The sequence below is a fragment of the Gobius niger genome (genome assembly GCF_951799975.1).
Source record: "Gobius niger genome assembly, chromosome: 18".
Lineage (NCBI taxonomy): Eukaryota > Metazoa > Chordata > Actinopteri > Gobiiformes > Gobiidae > Gobius > Gobius niger.
This window is the reverse complement of record NC_136869.1, coordinates 7,677,005-7,689,356: the sequence shown is the minus strand read 5'-3', so window position 1 is coordinate 7,689,356 and position 12,352 is coordinate 7,677,005. Positions and strand designations below refer to the sequence as shown.

Sequence of the window (12,352 nt, the reverse complement as noted above, 5' to 3'; positions counted from 1 at the left end):
ATGTAGGTTTAGTCCAGTTCAATTAAAATATTCAGGGAGCTGGCGCCATCTGCTGACCATTCCGATATTAACCATCAAGGCCTAATGCTTTATGAAATTCAGTAGTGCTACTCAGTACAATTGATAATGGCACATAATCAAATGTGGTTCGTTTGAAACTCAAAACTAAGTGTTAAATTCACAACGGACAACAGAAATGCAGTACATATACTACTGCATATAATAACATCTGTGAAAATCTCAATAATTTACTTAATCTCCTTTGCATTATAGACACTCTGTGGAACTGCTCATCAAATATCTGTCACTGTCCAGAGGAAACAGACGAGTATCAAAGGATCCAAGTAGGAGTGGTGATTACCTTGATCATCCAGACAGGTTCAGTCACTTCATTCAGGTTCTGAGCAGAGACGGTCTCACCGGCCGCTGTTACTGGGAGGTGGAGTGGGAGGATTTTGATATTATAGCAGTGTCTTACAAGCATATCAAGAGAAAGGGAAAGTCAAAGAAGTATGAGTTTGGGTTCAATGATAAATCATGGGCTTCACAGGGTAAGGCACACCGTGGTTACACTACATTTCAAGCAAGATTGGGGTTTACCTGGACGACAGCGCAGGGGTTTTGGCATTTTATATAGTTTGCAAAAATAACAAAATTAAGAAGGTTTTATTGTCTCTTTTATTAGTAACACATTGTAAAAGATCTATTAATATGGAATGGCTGTTTATGTGTTGTCAGTATTCATGCATTCTGAGACGTTTGTTCAATAATTCTCAATAAATACAAAATCTTGAACATCATCTTTATTATTTGTAAATAAAGTCATATTTTCGCCTCAGGCTTCTTTCTCTCCACAGACATTTCCACCAACTCTAGAGAAACCGGGGTGTTCCTGTTTCAGCTTTAAGTGGCACTAGCTCAGAAATATCCGACCGAGGAACTTTCCAGTTCTTTCGAAGTAGCACTCTGAAGGCTTAATACATTTTTGCAGCCTGTTGAACACGATCTGCAACTTAAATGTATTGTAGAGATTATAAAGGAAGGAGAAAACTTAAGTATTATTCTTTTAATGCATTGAAATATCTTGGCAGCTCATTGTCACACCAGGGAGATCTAAAAGAGTCTTAAGATCTCCTTGGTCTCCAGCAGGTCTCAGAGACATAGCAGTGACGTCACAGAAACGTCTGACAGGTTGAGGACAACAAATCTTCGCACAACTACTCAACAACGGTAGGTTGGGGGTTCGAATCCCAGCTCCTGAAGATGCCCACTGTGTTTTTGAGAATCTTTGTTTGCACCCCTTTGAAACTCTGATACCTCCTCAATAGACAGTTATGGAGCCGGCGTATTATTTTGTTAGAATATCAATTGTCAAATCCAGTACTTTTCACCTCAATTCCACAAATGTTTTACTATTTACTATTGAGTCTGATTTTCTCCTGTTGTTTTGCATTAGCACAGTCTCCACCTACACAAACGAAGGTCGCTCCTCTTTATGCAAACGTGATTTGATCTCAGCAGAGAAATGGCGCAGGCAGCAGTTCAGCTCGACAAACAGGCCTTTTCCTGTTCAATATGTTTGGATTTTCTGAAGGATCCAGCCACTCTTCCCTGTGGACACAACTACTGCAGGACCTGTATTCAGAACTACTGGTACGGGCAGAAGCAGAGCAGCTGTCCTCAGTGCAGACAGATGTTCAAGCCGAGGCCCGTCCTCGTCAAAAACACCATGCTGGCAGAGTTAGTGGAGAAACTGCAGAGGATCGAACTGCACCAGAGTCTGAAGGACTTCATGTTGGAGAGTGATGCTTCTTCCAAGAAGACTCAGACGAAAAAATGGATCCTCAGCACAATCCAGGACAAAGAATCAGCGCTGCAGAAACTCCAGCAGGAGGCGCTGTCCTTCAGACGATCTGCTGATGAGGTGGTGAAGAGGAGTGATCAGAGCTTCAGCAGTGTGATGCAAGTGCTGGAGGAAGTCCACAGTGAAGCGGCTGGACAGATCAAGGAGGTGCAGGAGAAAGAGGAGGCCAAACTCAAACAGCTTCATGATCAGCTGCAGCAGGACATCGCTTTACTGAGAATGACTGTCTCTGAACTGGACTCACTCCCTCCAGGCCAGACTCTCCAACACTGCCCCCCTCTCTCAGCCCTGGACCCCCCCAGGACCTACTCACCGTCTCTGGGCTCCTTGGAGCAGGCGGCCTCAGCTGTGACCGAGCTCACTGACCTGCTGAAGGTCACTCTGAAAGACGGGCTCCAAAACATCTCACAGGGATTTAGACCTGACCAACATCCTCCGTCCCGACCAGAGGCAGTGCTGTCACTACCTGAGCCCGAAACCAGAGAGGCGTTCATCAACTATGCACGAGAGATCGTCCTGGACCCAAACACGGCTCATAGAGATCTGACATTGTCCAGAGGAAACAGACGAGTTACAAATGATGGAAGCAGGTGTAAAAATTTGCGTGATAATACAGACAGGTTCAGTTACTTCAATCAGGTTCTGAGCAGAGACGGTCTCACCGGCCGCTGTTACTGGGAGGTGGAGTGGGAGGATTTTGATGTTATAGCAGTGTCTTACAAGAACATCAAGAGAAAGGAAGACTCAGAGGAGTCTGAGTTTGGGTTCAATGATAAATCGTGGGCCTTAGGTAAGTCAAGTAAGCCAAACAATTATTCATTTTGGCATCACAGCGTTGAAACTCAAGTAACATTACCATATTCAGAGAGGATTGGGGTTTACCTGGACCACAGTGCAGGGGTTTTGGCATTTTATGGCATTTGTAATAACAAAATCGAAAGCCTCATCCACAGCGTCCAGACCACCTTCACTCAGCCGCTCTACGTTGGAGTCAGATTTTTCAGATATTGTCAGTCTGTGACAGCTTATTTCCCTAAACTTAAATAAGCTCAGCATTCTGTCTGTCCCTGCAGTAAAGTGACGTGAACAACTCTAAACACAAACAAGCTTCAGTCCTCCTTCATTTAGCACCAGAGTCACACCAGAGCTTAGAGGAGTGGGCAACATAGATTGAATCAAAGAAACAAGGCAACATTATATGAGCTTTTTATAGCCACCATTATCCATTAGTTTGTTATGAAATGTTTTTTTCTGCCTTGCATTCACCAACAGTGCTCTTTGTGAAATGTTCTGCAGTGTAACTTTAATCTTACAAATGCACAAAAGTAGAGCCTTTGTTTTCCTTTCTCAATCCTGATTTAAATCTACTTTAGACTCTGCATTTCTCTTGGTTCATTCTGACATAAAGAATAAAGGCATTGTAACGATACTAGAGTGACTTGGTTTTTAATAAATATTGTCTCATAGTTAATCTTTTGTTTGAAGCTATTTTAAATCTGTATTTATGATCCATGTTTAAGGCTCTGGGACCAGTGTGGTTTTCATAGTGATTAAATGTAGCCACAGATGTTCAGATTAGCATGAAATCATCGACTGTCATTTGATCTGTTCCTGATTCAAACCTGTTTTTACTCAACATGACTTTGTTCCTGAGTTCTAATAATCTTTCTACAAAATCAAAGTAATGTAATATTGAAATTGCTTAGAACATTTTCTGTTTTAGTTAGAGGAAAAACTGTAATAGACCAAAAAGGAACGCATGTGTTGATATTACTCTGATATGTACTTGTTTGATAATTCTCTAAATAAAACATCTTAAATTTATTCATAAAGTTGTATATTTTGCCTCTGAATTGTAAGGCTTCTTTCTCTCCACAGACACTTCCACCAACTCAAAAGGCTGTAGCGACCGTCCAATCTATTGAAAGCTTAAAGTGTCACGAGTTCAGAAATCTCTAACCAGGAGTGATAAGAACTCCAAAGGCTAAATACATTTTTGCATCTTCGTTTTATTCTGAACACAAACACAATCTGCAAACTTTAATGTATATATTATAAAGTCAAGAGGAAACTCAATATCATTTTTATTGTATTTAAATATCTTTGCAACTAATTGTCACAGTTACAAATGTAGCTTTTCTTTGTTATTCATGAGACATTTATTTACTATTCTTCTTCTTCTTCTTCTTCTTCTTCTTCTTCTTCTTCTTCTTCTTCTTCTTCTTCTTCTTCTTCTTCTTCTTCTTCTTCTTCTTCTTCTTCTTCTTCTTCTTCTTCTTCTTCTTCTTCTTCTTCTTCTTCTTCTTCTTCTTCTTCTTCTTCTTCTTCTTCTTCTTCTTCTTCTTCTCCTCCTCCTTCTCTTTCTTCTTTTTATTTTGTGCATCTTATTATAAACTCGTTTTTTAGCATTTCTGTTACAGTGACTCTGAGAAGTGACCCTCAAGTTGGGAAATGAGCCTATAAGCTCATTAGGATCCTACAAATATATAAGGAATAAGTTTGGACACAACTGACATTTCAATTTAATGGCTTCCTCTTCCATTGTTTGTACTAAACAAAATCAGGCATTGGGCCTTTAAAGGGGCTTGATGCAAGTTGGCCATTTTGTACTCACTACTGCCACCTCAGGTCATACGTGTAACTGCAGCTTCTATATTAAGCTTGAGCATGAACCGAGCTCATTTTCTCCAGTGCAGCTTTACCCAAATTGAAAAGCTTCTTGAAAAAAAGTGATGAAAATGAGACAAAAACGAGGATGTACAAGCCACAAAAATGCAACAAAAAAGCCATAAAGGAGCAACAAATAAGTGACAAAAATGTGATGAAAAAGTGACAAAAATGTGATGAAAAAGTGACAAAAATGTGATGAAAAATTGACAAAAATGTGATGAAAAAGGGACAAAAATGTGATAAAAAAGTGACAAAAAAGTGACAAAAATGTGAAGAAAAAGTGACAAAAATGTGACAAAAATGTGAAGAAAAAGTGACAAAAATGTGAAGAAAAAGTGACAAAAATGTGACGAAAAAGTGACAAAAATGTGAAGAAAAAGTGACAAAAAAGTGATGAAAAAGTGATGAAAAAGTGATGAAAAAGTGACAAAAATGTGATGAAAAAGTGACAAAAATGTGATAAAAAAGTGACAAAAATGTGATAAAAAAGTGACAAAAATGTAATGAAAAAGTGACAAAAATGTGATGAAAAAGTGACAAAAATATGTGACACAAATGTAGCAAAAAAGCCATGAAAGAGCAAAAAAAGGCTAAAAATAGTAACAGAAAAGTGACGAAAACGCAGCAACAATGAGACGAAAAATATCCTTTCAGATCAGTTATGTAGGTCTTAGCTTTCAGATGAGCCGTAACTCTGGCCTGTAGGCTGTACCCTAGATTTGGGTAAAGCTGAACTGGAGGAAATGCACTTAAGGCGGGGATTAACTGCAGGGAAAGCAACTTCTATGTACAAATCCAATGAAGACAGACTGTGCACTTTTCTTACAGCAACAATCAATGCATTTCTGTTTTCCAATCCCTGCAATAATTAATTGTAAACACTGTATTTGTTTCCAAGTGAAACTTATAAAGAGTTTTGCCTTCATTATCTGCCCTTATTAAGCAGATATGGCACTCAAAACCATCCTCATGTCAGCTTGTGTTAGCATCACACACTCCTGGCATCAGAAATCCATTTGTATTCTCTCTGACTGAGTCCTCCTGAGTCCTCCTGAGCTCTGAGTGGTGCTGTCTCCTCTGTCGCCGCGTCTCCAGCCCCAGCCTCAACAGCGGAGTCTCCGGGCCCAGGCAGCCGCTGCACAGTGACCAACACCCGGGCTCTCACGAACGCACAGGCACGGAGAGCGCAGCGCAAAGGGCCGTGACAGCGGGAACCCAAACCCCCCGGAGCCGGACTGGGGCTGATCCAAACCCGGCCTGCGCGTGTATGCATGCGTGTGTGTGAGCTTTTTTTCTTGCCCTGCCTCTTCTTCTCGCAGCTCCTTGTTTTGGCTGCCGTGCGTGGAGCTTGGAGACCGTCTGCGTGTGGGGCAGCGGTGACGCGCACTTGTGAGACGAGGAAGTCAGGCAGGCTACATACAAACACGCCCATTTCTAGCTGGCTGCTGCTGCTGCTACCCGTATTGGTGGTGGTGGTGGAGGTGGTGTGTAGACCCTGCTGTGTGTGTGGGGAAGGGAAAAAAAAGAAAAAAACCGAGACCTGTGTGTTCATCAGCGGCAGCACGCAGCCCAGCGGACCCCCGTCAGACATGCTGCCCGCTCGTGATGGCGCACGGCGGGACTAACGTGGAGCACAAGGCCGCTTTTGCGCAGGTACGTCCACGCGAAATGACACCAAAAAAAACCTCACTGTGCCGCTTCTCAAATCGGTTTCTTGCCCTATCTGCCTCGTCGGGCTCCACGGAGGCCTGTCTGCGCGCACCCCCCCCCCCCCCCCCTGTGTTGCTATGTTGGTGGTCATATTATGTGGGAGAGCTGGAGGGATAGACTGTAGCCCCGGACTTGCCAGATGCCAACATCCGTCCTGCTCGCACCTGCTGTGGGGAATGCGGATCACATCCACGCAGCCTCACATGGAAGGTTTTGGCCCCGTTTTCTGTGCGGCTCAAACGCAACCTGTGCGTTATTACAGGTGGATAAAGCCGAGGCTAATGGGGCATCACGGTAATCATGGAGGATAGGCTGCCGCACGCGACGCACGCAGAAATGCACATGTTAAGTTGACATATGGAAGTTTTTAATCCAACTTTTATGAGCCTATTGTACAGTTGTTAGGCTACTATGGCTAACAAGTACAATGCAAATGTGCGGTGGGTTGTCGATTTGTTTAAGGTGAGACATCACAGGTGAAAGGAGAAACACACTGAGACCTGAGGCTATTTGTAGATTACTGGTATAACAATGAGAAAACAATGTGTTGCAATGTTTTGTGTATAAATTGCTTCCAGGGGCGGACTGGCCATATGTCCATTCTGGAAGAGCACAGAAGGGCCACCGGTCTGGCCTCTCACTTTACCTTACCCTCACCCTTGGGCGAAACCGAGCTTTACCCAAATCTAAAAGCTTAACCTCTTAACTCCCGCCTGAACCGAGAGGATCTTTTTCCTCACGTCAGCAGATTTTTCATCATTTTCTTTGTTGGATATTCAACTAATTTTTGTACCTTTTTTGTCATTTTTTGGTCAATTTTTTGTCAATTTTTTGTGATTTTTTTTGTCAAATTTTCGTCAATTTCTTGTGACATTTTTGCCACTTTTTCATCCACGTTTTCTCACTTTTTTGTCACATTTCCATCATTGTTTTCGTCTCAGTTTTGTTGCTATTTTCACAGCTTTTTTTCCAGAAGCTTTTGGACTGGGGTAAAGCCAAACTGGAGAAAATGTGCTCGGTTCAGGTGGGAGTTTAAGGGGTTAAAAGAAAAGCATCCAAAAACAAAAATGTGCTGGAAAAGCAACAAAAATGTGACAAAAACGTGACGACAAAGCGATGAAAAAAGCGATGAAAAAACAACAATAACATGAAAAAAAACAACTGAAAAACAAGAGACGAAAACACAACGAAAAAGTAATGAAAAAGCAACAAAAATGCAGCGACAACGTGACAAAAAGTTACCGTCACTTTTCTAGATTTTACCTTTCAAATGAGGCGTTACAGTGTTGCTCTCCAGTCAAGAAGCTTTTAGATTTGGGCAAAGCCGAACTGGAGAAAATGCTCTCGGTTAAGGCGGGGGGTAAGAGGTTCACATATGTATTTGTGGAAGTGTCGCATTTACGCTAATTTGGGCCAGGCTGACCAGAGTCCAGGGCTGTTTTTCAGTCCCAGTCCGCCCCTGATTGCTTCCCAAACGCCTGTATTTTTGGAAACAGAATGTGAATAATGATTAGAGCCACGTTCAAAGGCAAGGCAAGTTTATTTGTAGAGCACAATTCATACACAAGGCAACTCAAAGTGCTTCACAGTTGCATAAATATAAGAAAACAAATACAATCAATAAAAACATCAACATAGAATTAATCAATTACAGTGAGAGGCAAGAGTGTAGATAAAATACTTTCAGTTTTATGCATTTTTAAGTCTTGTTTGGACTCGCTGTGTCTTGAGCACTATTTTTTCTTGCTCGTTCACACAAAGTTACCTAACCTCTGTTTTGTCGCTCCTTCTCCTCTGGACATCAACATAAAATTAATCAATTACAGTAAAAGGCAAGAGTGTAGATAAAATACTTTCAGTCATATGCACGGGCAAAAAGAACTGTTTTCAGCCTGGATTTGAACATTGTCAGAGTTAAGGCCTGTCTCACATCCTCATGAAGACTGTTCCAGATTTTAGCTGCATGAAACTGAAACGCAGCCTCACCGTGTTTAGTCCTGACTCTGGGAACCACCAGGAGGCCCCTCCCTGAAGTTCTCAGGGCCCGAGATGGTTCATACGGCTGTAACATGTCAGAGATGGACTTTGGTGCTAAACCATGAAAAGACTTGTACAGAAGCAGAGTTAAAGGCGTTCATTTTGTTGATGTATTGATGATTTTCTACAGACTGGTGGTGCGATATCGTATTTGTCTTGGCGTTTTGTTGTTCCACAAGAAATCAGTCCTGGAAAAGGATTCTGTATGATCCCTTAAAGGTGCATTATGGAACTTTTTATGTGAGGGAAGCTTTTATTTGACCTCTTAGTGGTCCAGCGGCTGTACGAGTGGTTACTTAGCATGGCCTCGATGATGCTGTTGGATCAATAGTTTTTTACAGTTTCTGCGAGGTTTTCCCCGCTGATGGAGCCGCTCACCAGAAAACCTACAAAACCAATTGATCCCGGAGCGTTGTAGAGGCCACTGTGACTGAAAGTGAAGGCGCCACGCTGACCACTCAGGCAGCCGCTGGGTCAGTGAAAGGTCAATTACGCACAATTATTCTAAGCTATTTTAGGCATAGTTCTATAATGCAGCTTTAAAAAGAAAAGAAAACTGCTTATGTGGAGATGTCACAGCCTCATTGTATGAAAGAATAGATTTAAACGGCGTATTGTGACCCACACAGTACTTTAGTATCGGGTGAAAGTTTATGTTAAGAGAACAAACTGGACCAAAACATGAACATTTAAAATACTCAGTGTGAATCAGGGGCCTTATGTTCATTCTGGAAGAGCGCAGACAAACCGCCGGTCTGGCCTCTCAATCTTCTCCTTAACCTCTTACCCCTCGTAAACAGAGCTTTACCCAAATCTAAAGGCTTAGAAGAAAAGCATCAAAATAGCGACGAAAACGAGGATGAAAACGGAACAAAAATGTGCCGGAAGAGCAACAAAAAAGTGACAACCCCCCCACAAATTACAAAAACACAACAACAAAGCAATGAATAGAGCAATAAAAAAACCAACAAAACATGACAGGAAACTGACAAAAAGCTGTCAAAAAAGAGACGAAAACAGAACAAAGCAGTGAAAAAAAGCCACAGAAACGCAGTGACAAAAAACAAGGAAGAAAACACAACAAAAAAGTGACAAACGCGCCAAAAAGCCACAAAAACAGTAATAAAAAAAAAGCAACAAAAATGCGGCAACGTGACAAAAAGTTACTATCACTTTTGTAGGTCTTAGCTTTCAAATGAGGTGTCACTGTTGCTCTCCAATGTCGAAGCTTTTAGATTTGGGTAAAGCATAACTGGAGAGAATGCACTCGGTTCAGTAAGAGGTTAAAATATGTCTTTGTGGAAATGCGCATTTACGCTCATTTGGTCCAGGCTGGTCAGAGTCCAGGTCCATTTTTCCGTCCCTGGTGTGAATATTCCAGATTGACGGGTGTTCAGCCTGAGGACAAACTCCTTTAACGAGAGTGAAATGATGTCGTCTGCAATAAAATTACAAAAGCAATTGGCATATTAAAAAAAACTCGAAGTTATGTTCATAATTCTGTAATGTCAACATTATATTATATTGTCTGGGCAAGTACTTTACCAACTTGAAGGGATATTTCAGGATTTTTGACATAGGGCCTAATTTCCTAGTTATCCAGAGTGTTGCTGATTTCTGGAGATATTTTCTTTTGTCATTCAAGCAGTTCTTATATTTGAAGAGTTTTGTGGCGCTAGGCTAGTGCAAGGCTCGCGCATTTCTATGGCATCAGCTAGCCTGCATTAAAACAGTCGTAGCTTATACAACCGCAAAGCTGATGCTGCTCAAATATAAGTCATTTTAAATGCAAAATGGTTAAAATTATTCTATCGACACAGACATTTATATGTTTAGTCTGGTGTTGGTGACTGTTTTTAATGCAGGCTAGCTGATACCATAGAAATGTGCTAGCCTTGCACTAGCCTAGCGCCACGAAACTCTTCAAGCATAAGAACTGCTTGAATGACAAAAAAAAATGTCTCGAGAAATCAGCAACACTCTGGATAACTAGGAAATGAGGCCCTATGTCAAAAATCCTGAAATATCCCTTTAAAGTTAGTTCCAAATTATGATGCATCATGTGCTCCTCTAGTCATGAGTCATGATAATATTTATCAGACATGTACATTTGCCCAGATGATAAGACGAGGAAAATCTCCTCCCTGCTTCAGCAATTCTTTAGTTGTGAAACGTCAAGTTCATTGTTTTAAAACCAGACAAACTTCCACTGTGGAAAAAGAAACAAGTGCAATTTTCTTTTCGATATCGTGGAGCAAAACGGAATGAGAGTGGAGAGTTTATGACGATTAACAGCAAAAAGAGCCTAAGCACATATTGCTCACTAAGTATAAGCCTTGATACTCAATAAAACTAGTAATCATTGAAAAAAATACAGTTCACAGTATTTTAGTTTTAAGTTCGTGATCAACATATTACGCTATGTGACGATCGACTGAGATGATTCTTTGACGATGTTGCAATGGGATTTTCATTTGTTTTGTATTTGACCAGAAGAAAATGTTCCTGTTCTCTCACTCAGCATGAGATCTGTAATTTGTTTATTTTAATTTGTTTTATGGGTGTGACGCGAAGTATAATCCCTTTGGGGTTTCTGTCACACTCCATCACGCTTAAAAATGTTTTATGTTTTCGAAATTCCTGCAGTTTTTTATGTGAGAATAAATAAATAACCAATGTGAGTCCCGGGCCTATTTACGAACAGAAAATCCACTTTCAGCAAAAAAATATGATCAAGTAGTAACACTTTTTATGCTGTATGTACAATAATTCATATTTAGATAGAAGATACTTTGTGAGTGAGCAGTGTCACGAGTTACAAATACATAACCTTTGAAGGATTGCATACCCACATACAGCACTTCTGCTTTTCATCTCAATGCTCAACGTGGAATGTTATGACGAGGCGCAACACGTGCTCGGTAACAAAAATAGCACACGCAGCTCAAGTGTTACATTTGTTGTCAGTGTAGCCAAAAAAAGTGATCAGAGGAGGAAGAAATGTGACTTTTTACACTTTCACATAGATCCCGCTAAGATTCAGAACAACTTTTTCAGAATAGTCATGTTGAAGTAAGTGAATATGTAAAAGGTCAACCCAGTGCTTTCTTGTTAAGTTGTTCCGCTGTTCGCACAATAATAGCTTTGTTGACAAGCTTCTCAAAGTGCAGCACAGGCGACACTCCGTGAGTAAAGAGGCCACTCACTCACACATTCACACAGAGGCGGCAGGTGAAGGGTCTCAACAGCAGAACTACGGTCGCCGCTTCTGTGCTGCTCATTTCTTAACCTCTTGAAAGGAAAACGTTATCTCCAGTTCAGCGTCATGAAAAAAGCATCAAAATAGTGACGAAAACAAGGATGAAAACGCAGCAAAAAGTATCAAAAAGTGACCCGAAAAAGCCATAAAAATGTGATAACAATGGAAGTGCAGCATAAAAAGTGACCAACCAATACAAGAAGATAACAAGGATAGAAACGCATAAAAAGGTATCAAAAAGTGACCAAAAAGAGATGAGGGCGTAACATAAAGGTTGCAAAAATGAGATGAAAAAGAACATGAAAAAAGTAACGGCAACTAAGCAAGGAAAAAGATCAGTTTTGTGAGCTTTCAAATGAGCCGTTACGCTAAGAGCTACTGCTTAGTTTCAGTAGCTAATGGGGATCTAAATAAACCAACACTGGTCTGTAGGCTGTAAGCTTTTAGGGTTTATTCAGACCAGAAAAGTCCTTTGCTTCGCTTGTTTGGTCCGGATCAAAAGCTGACTTTTTTTTTTTTTCGTTTGGTGCAGTTTACATTCAGACTGTATTTTTTGCAAGAGAACTACATTTTGTAAACACATACACGAAGATCGATGCTCTCATTGGACAGAAATGACCACAACAAATGAAATAAAAATGAATTTTTGACGCTTACTATGATAATAAAAGAAGCGTGAGAGACTAAACCACTTACATTAACCTCAGCTTCACCGGAGCAGCCGGAGGAAGAGGTGTTCTGTGCGGATGAAGAGTCGTCTGCTGAGCTGTTTGTTTCTATTATGTTCCTCCACTCTCTTTAATGCGTCTCGT

At 40.9% G+C, this 12,352-nt stretch overlaps 2 protein-coding genes across 3 annotated transcripts in view; both read left to right on the top strand.

The window, feature by feature from the left end:
* Positions 1 to 1,525: 1,525 nt before the first annotated feature.
* Positions 1,526 to 5,739, top strand: LOC306977873 (E3 ubiquitin-protein ligase TRIM65-like; the record flags this gene model as incomplete). Its single annotated transcript, XM_079576312.1, has 2 exons — positions 1,526 to 2,654; positions 5,630 to 5,739. The coding sequence occupies 2 exons, from the start codon at positions 1,526 to 1,528 to the stop codon at positions 5,737 to 5,739; spliced, it is 1,239 nt and encodes a 412-aa protein (XP_079432438.1).
* A 221-nt stretch (positions 5,740 to 5,960) lies between these two features.
* Positions 5,961 to 12,352, top strand: part of phc3 (polyhomeotic homolog 3) — a 42,512-nt gene continuing 36,120 nt past the window's right edge. The window contains exon 1 of one of the 2 annotated variants that reach the window (XM_079576089.1): positions 5,961 to 6,187. The gene's annotated coding sequence lies outside the window, so the exon portion shown is untranslated. The remainder of the gene's footprint in view (positions 6,188 to 12,352) is intronic. The other variant, XM_079576088.1, reaches the window with a different exon arrangement.